General features: G+C 47.0%; 5 protein-coding genes and 1 non-coding gene across 6 annotated transcripts; 5 read left to right on the top strand and 1 right to left on the bottom strand.

Moving 5' to 3' along the window:
• Positions 1-5: 5 nt before the first annotated feature.
• BDCG_02768 (anaphase-promoting complex subunit 2) lies at positions 6-3,530 on the top strand. Its single transcript, XM_045418325.1, has 2 exons — positions 6-731; positions 820-3,530. Exons 1-2 carry the CDS (start codon positions 237-239, stop codon positions 3,157-3,159), a joined length of 2,835 nt encoding a protein of 944 aa, XP_045274937.1. The 5' UTR covers positions 6-236; the 3' UTR covers positions 3,160-3,530.
• BDCG_02767 (F-box protein) lies at positions 3,282-5,746 on the bottom strand. The gene is made up of 2 exons (XM_045418324.1): positions 5,126-5,746; positions 3,282-5,048 (listed from the first exon to the last, which is right to left on the bottom strand). The coding sequence occupies exons 1-2, from the start codon at positions 5,531-5,533 to the stop codon at positions 3,696-3,698; spliced, it is 1,761 nt and encodes a 586-aa protein (XP_045274936.1). The 5' UTR covers positions 5,534-5,746; the 3' UTR covers positions 3,282-3,695.
• Positions 4,750-8,394, top strand: BDCG_02766 (mitochondrial carrier protein). Its single transcript, XM_045418323.1, has 2 exons — positions 4,750-6,381; positions 6,445-8,394. The coding sequence occupies exons 1-2, from the start codon at positions 6,153-6,155 to the stop codon at positions 7,764-7,766; spliced, it is 1,551 nt and encodes a 516-aa protein (XP_045274935.1). The 5' UTR covers positions 4,750-6,152; the 3' UTR covers positions 7,767-8,394.
• Positions 8,395-8,544: 150 nt separating this feature from the next.
• Positions 8,545-8,616, top strand: BDCG_16616. The gene has a single exon. It is a non-coding gene; the product is annotated as a tRNA-Glu (tRNA).
• A 653-nt stretch (positions 8,617-9,269) lies between these two features.
• BDCG_02765 (uncharacterized protein) lies at positions 9,270-9,719 on the top strand (the record flags this gene model as incomplete). Its single annotated transcript, XM_045418322.1, has 1 exon — positions 9,270-9,719. A coding segment is annotated over one exon (310 nt), but the record flags the coding sequence as incomplete, so codon positions are not given.
• A 1,761-nt stretch (positions 9,720-11,480) lies between these two features.
• BDCG_02764 (transcription factor RfeD) lies at positions 11,481-16,898 on the top strand. The gene is made up of 6 exons (XM_045418321.1): positions 11,481-12,423; positions 12,561-12,677; positions 13,002-13,170; positions 13,282-13,439; positions 13,606-14,022; positions 14,148-16,898. Exons 2-6 carry the CDS (start codon positions 12,564-12,566, stop codon positions 15,069-15,071), a joined length of 1,782 nt encoding a protein of 593 aa, XP_045274933.1. The 5' UTR covers positions 11,481-12,423; positions 12,561-12,563; the 3' UTR covers positions 15,072-16,898.
• Positions 16,899-17,293: the final 395 nt, after the last annotated feature.

Below are 17,293 nucleotides of genomic sequence, written 5' to 3'. Positions count from 1 at the left end.
CTTCACGTGATCACGTGTTCCACCTGCGGTTTCTCAATTTCCATTCTCAGCCTCGACTGTATTGATATATCTGCGAAGGGCGACAGGAGCACCTCACCAGGTGCCAATATCCTAAAACACCAGATTGTCCCATGCTAAACTCCATTAACTGGTAGGGATAACTTCAGTTTCTTGTCCATACCCATTAAATCCAACGAAAAACGCGAAAATATCTCGAATACACATTCGACAAAGCAATGTTCCAAAATATCCCACTGTCAATCAGCCGTAAACGAGTATTTGATTCCGTCTTTCCTCCGGCTCCATTAAGCAACATATCTCCGACCCCAGTATCAAGTCCCGTCCAGGGTTTTACACGACCTGGGGAAACTTTCGACATCGGGTATAAGCAAGGCGCTCGCCGATCTTCAGAACCAGAATACGTGCCAGAACAGGTTACTTGGGATCGAGCATGGCATACTGCAACTTCATTTCTGTCAATTCCTGATGAGGGCTTCAGAAACAATGGAGCTGGAGATGATGACGAGACACGAGATGAGGAGACATTGTTAAGACGGTGGGCAAAAGGACCTCCGTCCCAACTGGTGTCCGACAGTCTGTTTTACGTCGGGGCGGATTCTTCCCCCGGCAGAGCTTTACGACAGGCCTCAGAGGAGGAAGACGTGAAGGAATGGTATCTGACTGAGATGCGAAGGCACTTCCTAACAAATTTCCGGGATTTTCTCGTTGCGGTTCGTCTCCTAGTCTCGATAACTCTTGTTACATTTCGCACGCCATATTTGTTTTGACTAACGTCTGGGTCCTTGGTGAAAATTTTAGGGATTAAAAGTTAGAAATCAGCCTGATACCTTATTAAAACTGGTCCGGTACCTAAGATTAATAAAAACCGTTTACTTCACCCCTTTTCTCCTATATTTATCCCCACTGATAAATCCTGCAAACCAAGAGCAAAATTTCTCTCGTCTACAAAGGAACTTCCATACTATCGTCACATTTGCGCTCCCTCCCGGCGACATTTCATATCTACTCTCTGAGGAGCTTGCTACACAGAGCTTATTTATACTAGGGGTCCATAACGAAGAAGACGAAGTATTTAGCCTTGAAGATGACAATACGGCCGGGGATGGAATGGAAATCGACCAAATATTCACCACTTCGTATGCGCATTGGAAAAACGAACCATCACCTGAACGAAGACTGCAGATGATTAGTGGCGAAACGGAGGAAGTTACGCGGACCAGGAGTCAGTTGTTGCATCTATTGGAGGGACTTCAGGAGGTTGGGCTTGGGGCTAGTAATGGCCAAAAGATATTTGCGGGTGTGATGAACAATATGTTAACTGAATTCGTTACATCTGCCTATGCGGGTCAATGGGAATCGCCATCTCTTGTCAAAGAACATTTGCGACAGTGGATCGAGAATGTGTTTGCGCGGTTGGTAGTTCAGATTTTACACATCTTCAAAACTAACGACGTTGAAGGCGGTGTTCTTGAGGAACGACTGGATGTCACGCTAGGAGATGTCGAGAGGTGGCAAGAAATGGGGATTGCACGACTAGGCGCCCTTCGGATCAGTGAGCTCTTCGATGTCATTATCGAGTGGGATTCGAGCAGCGGCGCGATCGAAGACCTGAAACACTACACGACTAATCCTGCTACGCGATTATATCTGGTCAGCTCCTTTGTTTCTATGCTGGTGCAGAGACTTCTTCACCCTGGCGCCTCAACTGTTCAAATATTACAAATTTATATCTCAATCATCCGCGCCTTTACCCAGCTAGATCCACCAGGAGTCCTTCTGAATCACGTTGCTCGACCCATTCGAAGATATCTACGAGATCGTGATGATACTGTGAAGGTCATCGTGGGAGGGCTTCTAGCTGACACTGTGGACGCTGATGGACAGCCTATCACCTCAAGTGCAGATACTCTCGTTGAATTGGCGATGGAGTTGTCAAAGGCGCATGAACTTTTGCTTCAGGATGACTCTGGCGAGCTAGACTGGGATGACATGAATTGGATGCCAGATCCGATTGACGTTGCTACAGATTACAAAAAGTCCAAAAGCTCCGACGTCATTGGCAGTTTAATAAGCCTCTTTGATACGAAGGAAGCCTTTGTGAGGGAGTTGCAGAAAGTCCTTGGAGAGCGGTTACTCAAAAAGAGCGACAATTATGATCTGGAGGTGTCCTTGCTGGAATTACTGAAGCTTCGATTTGGCGATTCAGCCCTCCAGGCTTGTCAGGTTATGCTCCGCGATGTTCAAAGCTCGGAACGTGTCGATTCATCCATCCGCTCAGACCAGAAACTTGAAAATACAGAGAAATCTAACATGCCCGAGTTACACGCTAAGATCTTATCCCGTCTTTTCTGGCCCACGTTGCAAAACCCTCAATTCACAGTTCCTCCAGAAATTGCCTCGCTGCAACAAAAATACTCCGCCGGCTTCGAGTCATTGAAGCAATCGCGCAAACTCACCTGGCTCAACGGTTTGGGCCAAGTCACCGTGGAACTAGACCTGGAAGATCGCGTGTTCACGGCCGAAGTCACAACCTGGCAAGCTGCCGTAATATACGCATTCCAAACACCACCTACGTCTCCTTCCCAGCCCGGCCCCGTAACCAAAACCATCTCCGAACTCTCTCATCAACTCGAAATGTCCCCCTCCCTCGCCCGCAGCGCGTGTCTCTTCTGGCTCAGCAAGCGTATACTCGTAGAGCCGCAACCTAACACCTTCCGAGTCCTAGAAACGATACCAGACGAAGACGACGGTAATGGCCCAACACGCACAAGCGGTGAGGCTACCACCGCCGATCCATCGTCAACGGGGCCACGCGCACCCGGCCCATCCGGCCCATCATCAACGAACTTTTCCTCCACGAACGCCGTCGCAGCCGCAGAAGCGGCAGAAGCAGCGGCGAGCAAAGAATCTGCAGACGCTGCCGCGATGGCGAAGATGGATCTGTACTGGCAATTCATTGTGGGCATGTTGACCAACCAGGGCGCGATGCCGTTGCAACGGATCATCATGATGCTGAAGATCGTAGTACCCGGCGGGTTCCCGTTTAGCAGTGAGGAGCTGAGGGGATTTTTGAGCCAGATGGTGGCGAAGGGGAAGTTGGAGGTTGTGAGTGGGGGAAGCTATAAGATTGTGGCGTAAGCTGTGTGCATGGTCTTTTGCCATTGTTTATATCTTTTACTGTTACAATTATGGGCGGGGGCGTTCCTGGCGGGCCTGCATTCGAGCACCTTGTTTCTTGTGCTAGGTCATAAGCGCTGGTTGATAATTTGTGTCCTTGTATTACATTGGGTGGTATTACCATTCTAGCTGTTGATATGTTGATTTTGTTGGCCACCTTCATTTACAGACTACGAAATACGTTTTACAATCGAAAACATGATACCCCTTCTTTAATTCCCTATTTCGTCTATATAATTTCTTACTCCTCGCATATATATTCCGCCTGGCATGGTATATGCAGTGTCAGTGTATACTCGCAAAATGTTTACATAAGCACTGAACATAACTAGGATTTCCACCAACAGTGATATAAAACTTCTTAAATCATGTCCGGCATCATAAAACAAACAAAAGAAGTAAAAATTGTTCGCCCGCTATGTTTTAGGAGTCGTAAATGGTAGATGAAAAACGATGAAGAACAAAACCAGCAAGCGCCAGCGCAGTAGCCGCAATTTCTACTCCATCCCCCACCCCCGAACCCTCCTAAATACGAAAGCCCGATCATTCCGCAACCCAAACTCGGCCCAATCGTCCGTGAGTCGATTATAGCTCCAAAATCCCTTCCACATGAGCTTCGTGTTTTTTGACGGGTTTGACGTTGGCGGTGATGACGTGACGTGCTCCCCCACATGCCGGCCGCCGCTGGTCGATCGGAGCGCTAGGTGCATTGTATACGTATATTTTGGGTCTACACCTTCAGTTTCTACAAACAGATCACGGGGATCCGGTAGGTCATTATTGCCACTGGTAGCGGAGGACGCGGTAGCTGCTAGTCGGAATTTGCTTGGTGGTGGCTTTGGATTGGCTAGGAGTGCTGAAGATATAGGCGGAGCGCTGGCCGATCCTTCTGGCTCATTGGATACTGCGGGAGGTGGTGGTGGCGGGTAAGGGTTGTTAAGGTGCCATCGACCGCGAAGACTATGTTTCAGTGCGGCAGCGGCAACTGGAGGAATTGGGTTTGCAACAGGAGCCGCCGTTTGAGTAGTATCTGAGGTATCTGAGGTGTGATGCTGGCGTCGACGGTGGGCGGGCGTCCCAACATGCAGGATCTCGAGGTTTTCTTTACTGATATGGGGAACAACGTCGACGGGCTCGGTAGTCGACAGCAGCGATATTACGGTACCGTCCGGGTAGAAACGCAGATAACGATAATATGTCACGATATGGATTGGAGTGTTCCAGGAGATATTCTGCAGAGAGGAATTCGCACCAGGACGATTGTAGTTGACAGTACTGATATATATTCCTGTAAATCTGATCCTGGGGAAGGCCTGGAATACTTGACTCCAGGATATAAGGGGTTTTGGGATCTGTAGACTATGAGTCTGTCCGAAGGGGAAAAGAGTGAATTTTGGCAAAAATGAGTTTATCCGATGCCAATTCACGTCACAAGCGAAGTCATAGTGCATGGCCCCAAAACCGAATTCAGGCCCCTGACATAACCTCCTCCATATATGTTTCTCATGAGCAAAATGATATGCCAGTCGTTTACAAACAAGGGATAGACGTCCGAAAGTAGCGGGATCCAAAAGGGCAACATGACAGAGAATTTCCACAAGTACTTCGGATGGGACTTTGGAGATTGGGCAGGGCGGGGGTGGTGTGCCTTCAATGATTCGGTCAACACCGAGAATAGGACTTGAGGCGAATGAGGCAATTAGCTCCGCTGTAGACAGAACGGGTCCTTCCTGTGAATGATGGGTAGTATTTGGGACAGTAACTGGAGCTGCTGAAGGGTTGATGCCCGGCAATTTCAAGGCTGGCGGAAAGTGCTTCTTCCGGTATTCTTGATCGACCTTGGAATCAAGCTATACATACATAGCAAGAGGGTTAGCTTTTTCAGCAATAAACAAGAAACGCCCAATCAATGGGATGTGGTGGTTACCCTATAAGCTTTCCGGTACAAGTCTAAGCTGGAGCCCAGGTTCCCCTGAGCTTCCTTCCGCGCCGCAGCCTCGAAGTGTTCGAGGGCGGAGGTTGGCGGTTTCTCTGGATGGCGGTGGAAAGCGTCATCATCGCGAGAAGTGACATGGAGAGTCCGTGTCTGATCTACCAGTTCTTCATGCTTGTGCGGCGCAGACACTCCCCCTGCTACCATCATCACTTCTTCTTCATCTACCTGGTCCGCCGCCGGATGTCGCGAAGGGAGTTTATGGGTCGACAAAGCATTAGGAAGCAGATTTGGAGTCTGTCGAGGTTTGGACTGCGAAGTAGCAGTACCCCTAGTCCTGGCAGATACTTCCTCGCGCCATTGACGCCTGAAGGACTCGAGTTCATCGGTATTTGGTTCCATTGTAGTAGCGGGTTGTCTATTATATTTGCCAAACAGAGGCTTGTTTAACGGGGGATGATCAACTGCGGGAGACGGCCATGCTATCCTCCATATAAACACGTCAAATAACGTGCAACTCCATATCCATCAATACTATTATGCACTCTCAGCCGGCACACTGCAGATGGTGTTTGTTCGATCTGGTAGTGTATGTACTCTGTATATCTACGTCGCCATCCATTCCTCATCAACAGTTTCGAGAGAACGATGACTAATTCAGCTCCAGCGGAGATATACACGCTAGACTAGGTCTGGCTTAGCATATCTCAGCTGCTTACCTCATCGAACTCCACGCGCCCCTTTCGGCAAATATCGGCCGGGACTGGATTTAGATTTCTCCGGGCAGCCTCAATTTTGCCCGATTCGGCGATCCGCTTAGTGATCGGTATGGCGGCATTGCAACTTTTTTTTAATGTTTGCCATTCCGGGAACTTCGAACCTCCATTATCTCCTCGTTGTCCACGTCCTGTTGTGCCTTTGGATACTCCGGCTGTGGATATGTCTGGGACGGAGTGAAGTATCTCGACCCGGACTTTTTGACGCAAGAGAGCTCTTTTTATCAATCCGGCAAATCGGATGAATGTCTACTTATGCGGGTGTCCCAGCGCGGGCATATTCCCAAGCGGCATACACCAGAGATCAAAACCTCGGCGATTTTGGCGACAAGAAGGCGTCACTACACAATGAGAGAACAGTACCGATGGCTGCAAGTAACGCAAGCGGAAACTCGGGGGGCCATGCCGACAATGTTTCCGCAACCCAGAAGATGATGTCAGCTACATGGGGAAGTTTGCTAACCTCCCTACTCGGTAAGATATCCTGATAGACGTCCTGATGAGCCAGTGAGCATTTAATGCTAACATAATCTCCAGTGACTCCTCTCGATGTTGTTCGTGTTCGCCTTCAATCCCAAACTCCCGTCCTCCGGGCATCACCGGAAATTCTACCACCCCCTCTTTTCGGGGGACTTCCTCCAAACCTGGGCGTGACTGCCTGCTGCCGGGAAGTTTTTTGGGTTGGAAACAATGCCCAATTCTGCATGGTGGGACCAAACGGGACCGCGCTCAGTAGCCCACCGGCAAGCGGGGGCGCTGCCTGTGCGGTGGAGGAAACTCAGCGACGGACATTCACCTCCACCCTTGATGGACTCCGCAAAATTGCCAGGAATGAAGGCCTTCTATCACTCTGGAGAGGTCTCAGCCCGACCCTAGTGATGGCCATCCCAGCAAACGTTATCTATTTTACCGGCTACGACTGGCTACGCTACGACAAGAAGAGCCCCATCAATAGAGCCTTCAATGACACGTACGCACCGCTAGTCGCGGGTGGCATAGCCAGGATAGCCGCTGCGTCGGTAATAAGCCCGATTGAGATGTTTCGGACACGACTTCAAGCTACTTCGGGCACGGGGACAGACCACTTCAAAGCCACGCTCCGCCAGCTACATCAAATGACCCAGACCCAGGGGTACAGCTCCCTATGGCGGGGGCTGACACTTACCATGTGGCGCGACGTACCTTTCTCCGCCCTGTACTGGTGGGGGTATGAATCTGTGAAAACCATTCTCAGCGATATGCGGGTGAAAACAGTACCGGCAGCCTTCTTCATGCCAAATCATCAGCACCTCCACAGCGGTCAACGCGGCGCAAGCGCACACGCGCACCAGGACAACACCATGACATTCCTTGACAGCTTCGTCGCAGGCGCCACATCCGGCGCCCTTGCAGCTTTCATAACTACCCCTTTTGACGTCGGCAAGACCCGGCAGCAGGTATTTCTGCACTGTGGCGATGAGCCGGGCTCCAAGGCAGCACCGGCAGCATCAAAACTCACAACCGCCAGCTCCTCATTCACCACCTCCTCCTTCTCCAAGTTTACATCCTCGTCCGCATCCTCGTCGCCCTCATCGGCATCCTCGGCGTCTCATATCCACCCGGAACAATTATCCACGCCTCGCTTCCTTCTGCACATCTTCAAAGTGGAGGGTGTGTCCGGTCTTTTCCGCGGCTGGGCAGCACGGTGTCTCAAGGTTGCGCCGGCATGCGCCATTATGATTTCCAGCTATGAGGTTGGGAAGAAGATGGCGGGGAGGGTCAATGAGCACCATCACCTTCATCAGCTCCATCAGCAGCATCAGCAACAGCAGCAACATCGGCACCACAGTGGGACAGACGAGGACGGCGATCGAGTATGATAGGATTTTCTTTCTTTTGCTTTTTGAGTCTGATATGCATTATCCATGATATACCTTTTTTTTTTTTCCTCTGCCTTCTTTCTTTTCTTTTTTTCCTCTTTTGTTGATATACAAATCTAGGTTATTCATCTTCCCATTTTTTCTTTCTTTTCTTGGATGGGTACTGGGATCTCCTCTTTTGTTTTCATATTTGATTTTTACATTGTTGCAAGCGAAAAAAAAAAAGTGGAACGGAGTTTGGTAGGGTCATACCTATTTTTCCCCCCCTTATTATATGTACATATGTATACGCATACAAAGTATAAATCCAGATATAGTTAACTATGTAAAATACCTCCAGCAGAACCAAGCAGAATTGCTCCTGCATAACAAAGGCAGAAATGTTTTTTTTTTCTTTCTTTTTCTTATTATCTTTAGTTTCCTTCCCTGTTAAAGCTCTCAATCCTATCTATAGCTATGGCTAGAAAAGAACCTCTCAATCTATTTACCTACCTACTTACTCCCCTTTAGCATTCTACTAGATAAAATTGATTGACCTTGTGCCCCCCTTTTTGTCATGAAAAAGAGGTTGGGGTTTTATTAGATCTTAGCTGGAATCGGCTCTCCAGGAAAGTTCTAGCGAGCCGCGACAATCATCCCATTTATTATTATTATTATTATTATTATCCAACCTCCAGCTGCACATCAACGTGCTTGCGTACGAGTTGTTAGAAAATTGGAGGACGCAGTGTTTATATATAAATGTTGGCGAGAGGGAGTTCGATCTACGCAAAGCACATCCCATATGGTGTAGTGGCTAACATCAGCGTCTCTCACACGCTAGCCGGGGGTTCGATTCCCCCTATGGGAGGATTCATCATCATTTTTATTATTATTTTTTTTTTTTTTGGTTTCCTTTTTCCCAACTTTGAATGAATGAATGAATATATATAATGTGTTTCTTTTATTGTCTGTTAGATATTCAATATACATATATTTAATATAATAATGATTGATTGAATTTAAAATAACCATTCACCCAACCTACCTAACCTACCCTAATTCAGTCAGACAAGGTTGGTTGTGAAGTCCATTAGGGTACCAAATATCCCTGGACAGACGAGAGAGAGACACCTCAAAAGTTATAGTAATCCGGCGCGAATGTGGATATATATACGGATTACAATATCGAAGAATATTTAAATACCTTACGATCTACGAGAAAGAAAAGGGGGTAGAGTCGACTACTCGACTACTCCATACACCCACCGCTGAAACACCATTCATATCCAGCAACATACAAACAACAAGCCAACATAGGGAACTTGTTTAAAGTTTTTTTTTTTTTTTAAGTTATGAGGCAAAGCAAGGTAGCTAACTAACCACAGTGTATGGAGTACACACTTCCCCCTTCCCGCAGTTATGTCGTGCATACGCAGTACACGAGAGACGACGAAAGAATTGTTAGCTACAATAGACAATAGAGCAGTTACAAAAAAAAAGAAAAAGAAAAAGAAAAAGAAAAAGAAATCAGATTTTTTCATCCCTCCAAGCCGGTGGGTGGGGGTGTCGGGATTGCTTTTATCCTCTAGTTTATCCTCTAGTTTACATCCAGCGTAGGTACGGTACTAGGGGTACCTCCAAAAGCTGGAGAGAGCTGTCCAAAACGCAGCCGAGATTGAAGTGCAAAGTGCAGCGGAGTGTGGAGCTGGGCTCGGAGCTCGGAGCTCGGAGCTGGGAGCTGGCAGCTGGCGTTGGCCCGCCGCCGCCAGCGGGGGCGCGCGGGGGGGTTTGTATTAGTAATTCGGGCCCTCGGCTTGGGGCGGGTAATTAATTATCCTTCTCTTGTTTCTTTATCCGGGGGGAGCAGGACTTGGTAGCAAGTATCAACGGAGAAAGGAGAAGGTAGATGCGATAAATGGGATATTAATTAATTGAGCGGATATTTATTTATATATATATATTATTAAGTGTGGGGGAGAGAGAGAAGATAGAGAGAGAAGCAAGACAAGTGCATGTACTGCGTATGTACGCTGCGTAGCGTAGGGCAAAAGTGGGAGAGAGAGGGGTACTGCGTAGTTATTGGGTAGAGTAAGTTACGCTGTAGATATTCTAGTGAGCAGTTAGCATGCGGACTTACGGCTAAGAGAGATTACTGGGACAGGGGTATGTACCGCACAACATCTGCTTCCTGGGACGCTGGGTAGAGCCAGGCATAGTAGGTATGTATATGTATATATTTGAGAAGCTGTGCTGGGGGGAGTGAGAGGGAGAAACCATTTATCATATTATTATTTAGTCCAAAGTCCAAATACAGTAAGTAGTTAGTGTAGTAGTGTTTAAAAGTAACTAGATAAGATGGCTGCCCGATAAGTTACCAAAGCTGTGGATAGAAAAATCACACGCAGCCCAACCCGAGAGGAGCATTGTCTCTCTCTCTCTAGGTTCAACCAGAGGTTCTTCAGCGATATTTATTGTTGCCTGGGGTAGGTAGGTAGATAGATACTACTGTATTTACATGTACATACATCGGTAAGTTAGCTATTCACACTATCGCATATCAACATTATTATTATTAACTCTAGTAACAAGTACAGTACGCAGTATGTAAATGTACATACAAGGACCAGCCCAACCCCTCCTTCTACCCGGCCAAACCCCTCCCTTCACACAAGTTCCAGCAATTCTCGTTGCCCGCCAGCTAGTTAAGTGATAGTTAACCAGCTAACCAGCTACCTAGGTATCGTATCTACCTAAGGTCACTAATAACGAATTAATTAGCTGATGGAGCTGAGCTAGCCCGCAGCTCCGCAGCACGATATCACCGAGTTATTTACCTACCTACCTTACCCCTCTCCCAGCTACAGTACTTACACCGTAGTAAGTAATTATTAAATAATAAATAATTAAGTAGTAAATAGAAGAAAGAGAAGTGTTTAAAAAAAAAAAAAAAAAAAAAAAAAAAAGGAAAAAACAAAGGAAAAAGGAAAACAAGCTAAGGGGGGGAACCTTGGATGCTGCCACACCGTTACAGCCATCATCCCACATCCCTCCCATCCCATCCCATCCCCATCCCAGGCAGGGCTGGCTGTTCTAGCTTGGCATCATCCCCCAGCCTTGCCCCCCGGATGGTGGAAATGGTGGAAATGGTGGAATGCTGGATGCTGGATGTAACTATCCCCCCATTCCCGATTTAAAATAAATACGACCTTTTTATTTCAATAATAATAGTTACTGCTAGCTATTATTAAATAACCCTTCATTCCAGAAACGAAATAATCCCCAGTGTTGTGGCTGATGCTTGTACCTGTACATTACATACTATACTGTGCTCGATATGTAGCAGTAAGATTAAAAATAAAGTACTTGGATAATAACTAACTTAGTTAACTAATGGCAATGGCTGAGCTTTTGCTGGTCTCTTCTTCTTCTTCTTCGTCTTCTTCGTCTTCTTCTTGTCTTCCCGCAGCTCCACTCCCAACTCCCACCTAAGTTACAAGAAAGACTCTACACCATTTTCTGCTTGTCTCCAGCTCCGTCTAGCTTCTGCTCCATTTCTTCTTCTCCTTCTCCCCATCATTTCTTCATCTTCTCTTCATCTTCTTCATCTTCTTCATCTTCTTCTTCTTACTATCTCTCCATCATCGCCATCGCCATCGCCATCATCATCATCATCATCATCATCATCATATCTAGCTATATATAGCTCTCTGCCCGCGCCAATCCCACTGCCCTAACTGGCTGTGTTGCTCTCCTCCGATCTTACGTCGCAGCTTACTCCGTACTCTCCTTTATCTAACTTACTATTCTCCTCCTCCTCCTCCTCCGATATTACGTGAATATACATGACAACTCTCCACTTCCATCTGTCTCTCCCTCTCCACCGCCACATTCCAATCCGTCCCAACCCAAAAGAAAACCTTATCGCCTGGCCCTGCTTCACACCCCACTCCACTCACTCCCAGAGCTCTCGTCTCGTCCCTCCTCATCCTCTTTTTTTTTTCTTTTTTTTTTCTTTTTTTTTATAACTAACTGAAACCTTGCTTTTCTTCTTCTCCGACCTTCCCTGTTCTACAGCTTGAAGAAGAAAGTCTTGGTTTTTTTTATTTTTATTTTATTTTTATTTTTCATCTTTTTTATCCTTTTTATTTTTTTTCTCGTTCCATCATCAGATCTGGCCCTCAATCCGCCTCATCTCTCTCCAACCTCTCCCGTCCGATTTCGTCATTCTAGCCCGTCCAGAAATAGCTACGTCCATACCATACCCATTCGCCAGCAGGGAGAGCATGCGCAGCAGCCTTTTCCCCCCAACAGCTCTCTTCTCGTTACCTTGTCGTCCCCAGCGCATCGCGATCATCCCCATCCCAATAGCCGCCGCCATCATTACCACTATTTCTTCTACTCCTACCGCCATCTAACTCGCTCGCACTTCAAGCAAGCAACCCCTCGATACAGCTTGCACTCAACTCAACAATCTTAAATACCTCCTCCCGACCTCGATCCATTTTCCTCCTCCTACTCCTCGATTGTCCGGACAATCTGTTTGTCGTCCTTTGATCTGGAGTCGGGCTGTGTGCAAACGGCGACAAGAAAAAAAAAAAGGGAAAAAGCGGGATAACAAAGAAACCTACGTAACTCCCATAGCTATCACCCGCTGCTTGACCGTTATCGAGTTAGGGTCCGTCCGATTTCTTTTTCTTAATTCTTTTCTTCCTCCCCTTGGTCAAACTTGAAATATATAGCCCTTGAACAACAACCCCGCCCTGCCCTTCCGCGCCACGAAAACTGGAGGACTAAAAAAAGGGTTACCTGCAGACCATGCCACCGCGAGCTTCTCTGACCAGCTCCTTTTCCGTCTCGGATACCAACAATGAAGTCGTTTGTCCCCTGACCAACAATGACGGCTCCAATTGTCGCAAACGATGTCTGGGCGTGAGTTGCTTCTCCCTCCCCCCCCCCCCCCACCTTTTTTTCCATACCTATTCTCCCAACCAACGCCCCCGCACTTACCAACCTCAAAAATGCGCATACACCGCCTCTGAATATATGGCACGATAAAGCTCTTATCTGAGCCTTTTTTTTTTTAAAAAAAAAAAAAAAAAGAAAGAAAGAAAGAAAGAAAGAAAGAAAAGAAAAAAAGAACACGTCATAAAAAAACCATATCTATTCCGGTCGCAGCTCCAGATAAGAAACTATATTTATTTGACTCGCTCTGATTTATTTGTTGCTTCTTTTTGGGGCCATTGGTTGTTTTAGGAGAAACGATACCGCTCCATGCAGGAGCATATCCGCCGCGCCCATCCCAGCCACTACATCCCTAAGCTTCCGGCGACCGAAGAGAGCTTTCAGCTGATGGTTAATACCCCTCCGGAGCTGAGGCCGCATATCCCTGCTCCCAATACCTCCCATCCGCGGCGGGGTCCTGGTCCGTAATTACTTCCCACTCATTGTTTTATTTTGTTTTATTTTTAATATTTTGACACTCGAGTTGCTGAGAGATTCCTTGTGTTTTTGTTTTTGGGTTTCGTTTTTCCAGGCGATCCCGGCGATAGAGATATTTTTGGCGGGGCCGATCGAAGCTCTCCCTTGACCCCTCGTACCCTCGATGAAGCTCACCCTGCAGCTGCCACAGCTGCCGTCGCATTGGCACAGCTTCACCATCATCGATTGACTTCCGATTGGGATTCTGAACCGGTTCGTTTTTACCCCCTTCTACCTGCTCCGTAGATTTTTTTTTCTTTTCTTTTCTTTTTCTTTTCTTTTTCTTTTTCTCTTCTTTTTCTTTTCTTTCTTCTTGCAACATTGTTAGTCGACAACTAAAATCCAAAAAAATGAAATTAATGAAATTAATGAAATTCAGGACATCCATTCCGACGTCGACATGAGGCGAGAACGAATGCGCTCCTCAATCGAGCTTCCCCCACTCCGCGACCATTTCAAACAGGAATCCATACCATCATTCCAGTCCTCCCGCCCGAGAGAACTACTACCGTCCATTCTCTCACATTCCCCACCGGGCCGATCATCAACACTCCCTCCAATTCAGCGACGCGAGAGATTACAGCGCCCGCGCAAGGGTTCGTTGACGCAATCTGCGCGCAGGGGCAAACACGAACGAAATAGATCCAAGGAGTATGGGCGCAGGCCGAGCCTGAATGATCGCAAGGCGTTGTCGGCTGAGCCGCAAACAGCTGCGTGGGCGCAGGGGAAGAGATGGGAGGATCTGATTGAAGCTGCAACTTCGGCGACGGAGGTTGATGATCGCGATTTGACTCCGGTAAGAGCTAGGAATCTAGTCACCATTGTCTTACAAACTCTCAGTCTTATTTTGGGGGGGGGGGGGGGGAAAGCAAAAAATAATAATAATAATTACTGATGGTTACTGATGGTTTCCTTTGATAGGTCCCTAAATCACCACCGTACCACTCCTTCAACAGCGTAACCTCCGCCCCCTCAGCAACGAAACATCGCTCCTCCCTCCCGCCGGCATTCCAATCGACACCAGGCCTACCCACTCCACAACCACACTACCGCCAATTCCCACCACCACTCTCCTACACCGCCTCCCCGCTCCAAAAGGCCCTCACACCTCCCCCCTACGAACCCCACGGCAGCCTGGACAACGACCTGGAACCGTTCCCCTCCATCGAATCCTCCCTCGACTCCAACTCCTCAGTCATCTCCGGCAAAAACTTCCACATGTCCTCCGCCGGCCTCCCCACCTCCGCAACCTCAGACTCAAGCCCCGTCCAGCCTCCACGCCCCTTACCAGCAACAAGCAGCCCCTACCCGCCCTTCTCCCACCCGCAACAGCTGCAGAACCACCATAACCAACACCACCCTCACCCTCACCACCCTCACCACCACCACCTCAACCACCGCCTCTCAAACCCAACACCCATGTCCACCACCACCGGCATCAGCACCAGCACCAGCAAAGATATACATATCTACTGCGCCTGCTGCTCCCGCCCCTGGCCCGTCCGCGACTGCTTCGCATGCACGAATTGTATCTGCGGCGTGTGTCGCGAGTGCGTCAGTGTTGTCATGGCGAGCTTGCAGACAACAAGCGGGGGGCAGGCGGCGTCGATTTTTAATCCGACCACTGGTGCTGGTGCTGGTGCTGGCGGTGATGATAATAGTAGTAGTAATGGTGGTGGGGGGGATGCTGGGAATGGTAACGGGAATGGGAATGGGAATGGGAATGGGAATACGAATAATTTTGGTGGGAGTGGGCGAGCAGCAGGTTTAGCGAGTCGGAGGGGATGTCCGCATTGTGGGACGGTGAGTGGGCAGTGGAAGCCTATCCAGTTGGATTTTCGGTGATGGGAACTGGAAGAGAATAAAAAGAAATAATGAAATGAAAAGAAATGAAAAGAAATGAAAAGAAAAGAAAAGAAAAGAAAAAAAGAAACAAGAAACAAGAAAAGAAAAAACAAAAACCAAAAAAATGATTTAAGTATTGGTATTTTTTTCATTGGGTTGTTGTTATTGATTACTATTTTCCGCTGTTTACCTCACCTTCCCCGATTCTCTTCCTCACCCCGACCCCCGCGCTCTTGGGGATCGATTTCCATTTTTCTCGCAATTGACGATGATGATGACGACGGCGATGACAATGATGACGACGATTATTGAAAGATGAAGATGAAAGGATGAAAGATTCACAGATGATGAAATGTCTTTTTTATGCACCTCTCGTTCCCTCCCTGACCTTATTTATCCATCCCTCTACCTACCTATATATATTTACCTGTATATACTTGCTCCATTTTCCCATTTTCCCATTTCCCATTTCCCATTTCCCATTTCCCATTTCCCATTCCCATTCCCCCCCCCCCCTTTGTTCCCCCGCTTCTTATTCTACCCAAACCCAGTCCAGCACCTCTTAGTCCCCTGATCCTCCAACCCCTGCTTGGTGCATCGCATCGGTTTGAACCAGTTACATACATACATACATAGCATACCTACCCCAACCATCACACCCGCAAACACCCTTTTTTATCTCAGTTTTTTGATTCAGTTTTCCCACGATGCACCCAGCCCAGCTGCCTGCTTTGTAAGAACAGGCAGAAGAATAGCTTTTTTTCATATCTTCCTTCTCCCCCTCCCCCTTCCCACGCATTTCGGGATCCCGAGTAACTCTACTGTACTACTGTACTGTGCTGTGGTTTTTCGCTGGTTTTGGCAGCCCCCTACTGTTGGTTTTATCATTCTTTGCTTTCTCTCGTACATATATATATATATATATATCCTATCTATTATCATATAAATATCCCATGTATATACCTCTTTTTGTGGTCTTTTTTTTTCAATAAGCCTTTTTTTGTGCTGGTTCTGTTTCATCTATCTGGTTAACTCTCTTTTTTCCGATCCGGTCCGGTCTGGTCTGGTTTGGTGGTTGTTTGCGTGTTGATGATGATGACGGGTGAATTGGAACGGATGGAATATGCTGGCTTCTCCTTCTTCTTCTTCTTGTTTCTATTTATATTTTGGTATTTATATTAGTATTCATGGTTATTCCCTTTTCTATTTTCTTGTACTGAAACCCGGATTAAGTTACCTCCATCTAATTCTATTCTATACCTCCATCGCCATTTCGTTGAGCGTGTGTAAAAAAAAAAAAAACGTTAAAATTGAAGTGAAGAAGTTTTTTCCCCTTTCTGTCTTTTCTTTACTATATATAGCCTCTGTCTGCCGTTCTTCGTCATCTCATTCAGTTCAGTACATGTATGTACATACATTTTTTTTCATCTGTCTACTATTTATATTTAGCATTAAGGGATGGTTTTCTTTACTCGTTTTTTTTTCTATTAATCTGCAACGTTATTTAATTTTTGGTTTATTTTTTATTTTTTATTTTTAATGTTGTGAAGGGCGGAGCTGGTGGATGGGGAGGAGGATGGGGGCAAAAGAGGGTTTGAGAGGCTGTGGGCTGTTGAGTTGCAGTTGTTGGGATGGATGCGGCGCGCCGGTGCTGAAGAGGGGGGAGGAGATTGAAGCTTTTCTGGTGTTTACTTAACCACTCACTATACTTCCATATTCCGTATATAATTGATAGTTCACTAAAACTGCCCTTGCCCCCTTTTTCCCCCTACTTTTCTTTGAGTGTTACTGAATTTTTTACACGTATATACATATATATATATATATCCTATCCTACCCCTCTATGTAGCTAGCTAGCTATATAAGATGACGAGTACTGAACAAACACACCGCATATATATACAATCCTTTCTTATGGATCTACCCCTTTTGCCCATTATTTACATCAAGGGTATGGCTGTATTGAAGTTAGAAAAGTCCACAAACCTGGTGATGCGTCCTCTGGAAGGGTCGAGAAGGGACCGACGTGCTGTTGTTCGAGGTGGGTAGTCAGGTAGTCAGTAAGTAGCCTTGGGTTTTTTTTTTTTTTTTTTTTTTTTTTTTTTTTTTTTTTCCCTGTATTCCGGTATGAAGCGGATTTCTCGTCGAAGCTCGTCGTCGTCGTCGTTGTCGTGACTCGCAAGCGGGATGAAAGCAATCCAGACGGTTTCTTTAGTTGGAGC

Source organism: Blastomyces dermatitidis, assembly GCF_000003525.1.
Source record: "Blastomyces dermatitidis ER-3 genomic scaffold supercont1.3, whole genome shotgun sequence".
Taxonomy (NCBI): domain Eukaryota; kingdom Fungi; phylum Ascomycota; class Eurotiomycetes; order Onygenales; family Ajellomycetaceae; genus Blastomyces; species Blastomyces dermatitidis.
This window is presented reverse-complemented; position numbering and strand designations above follow the sequence as displayed.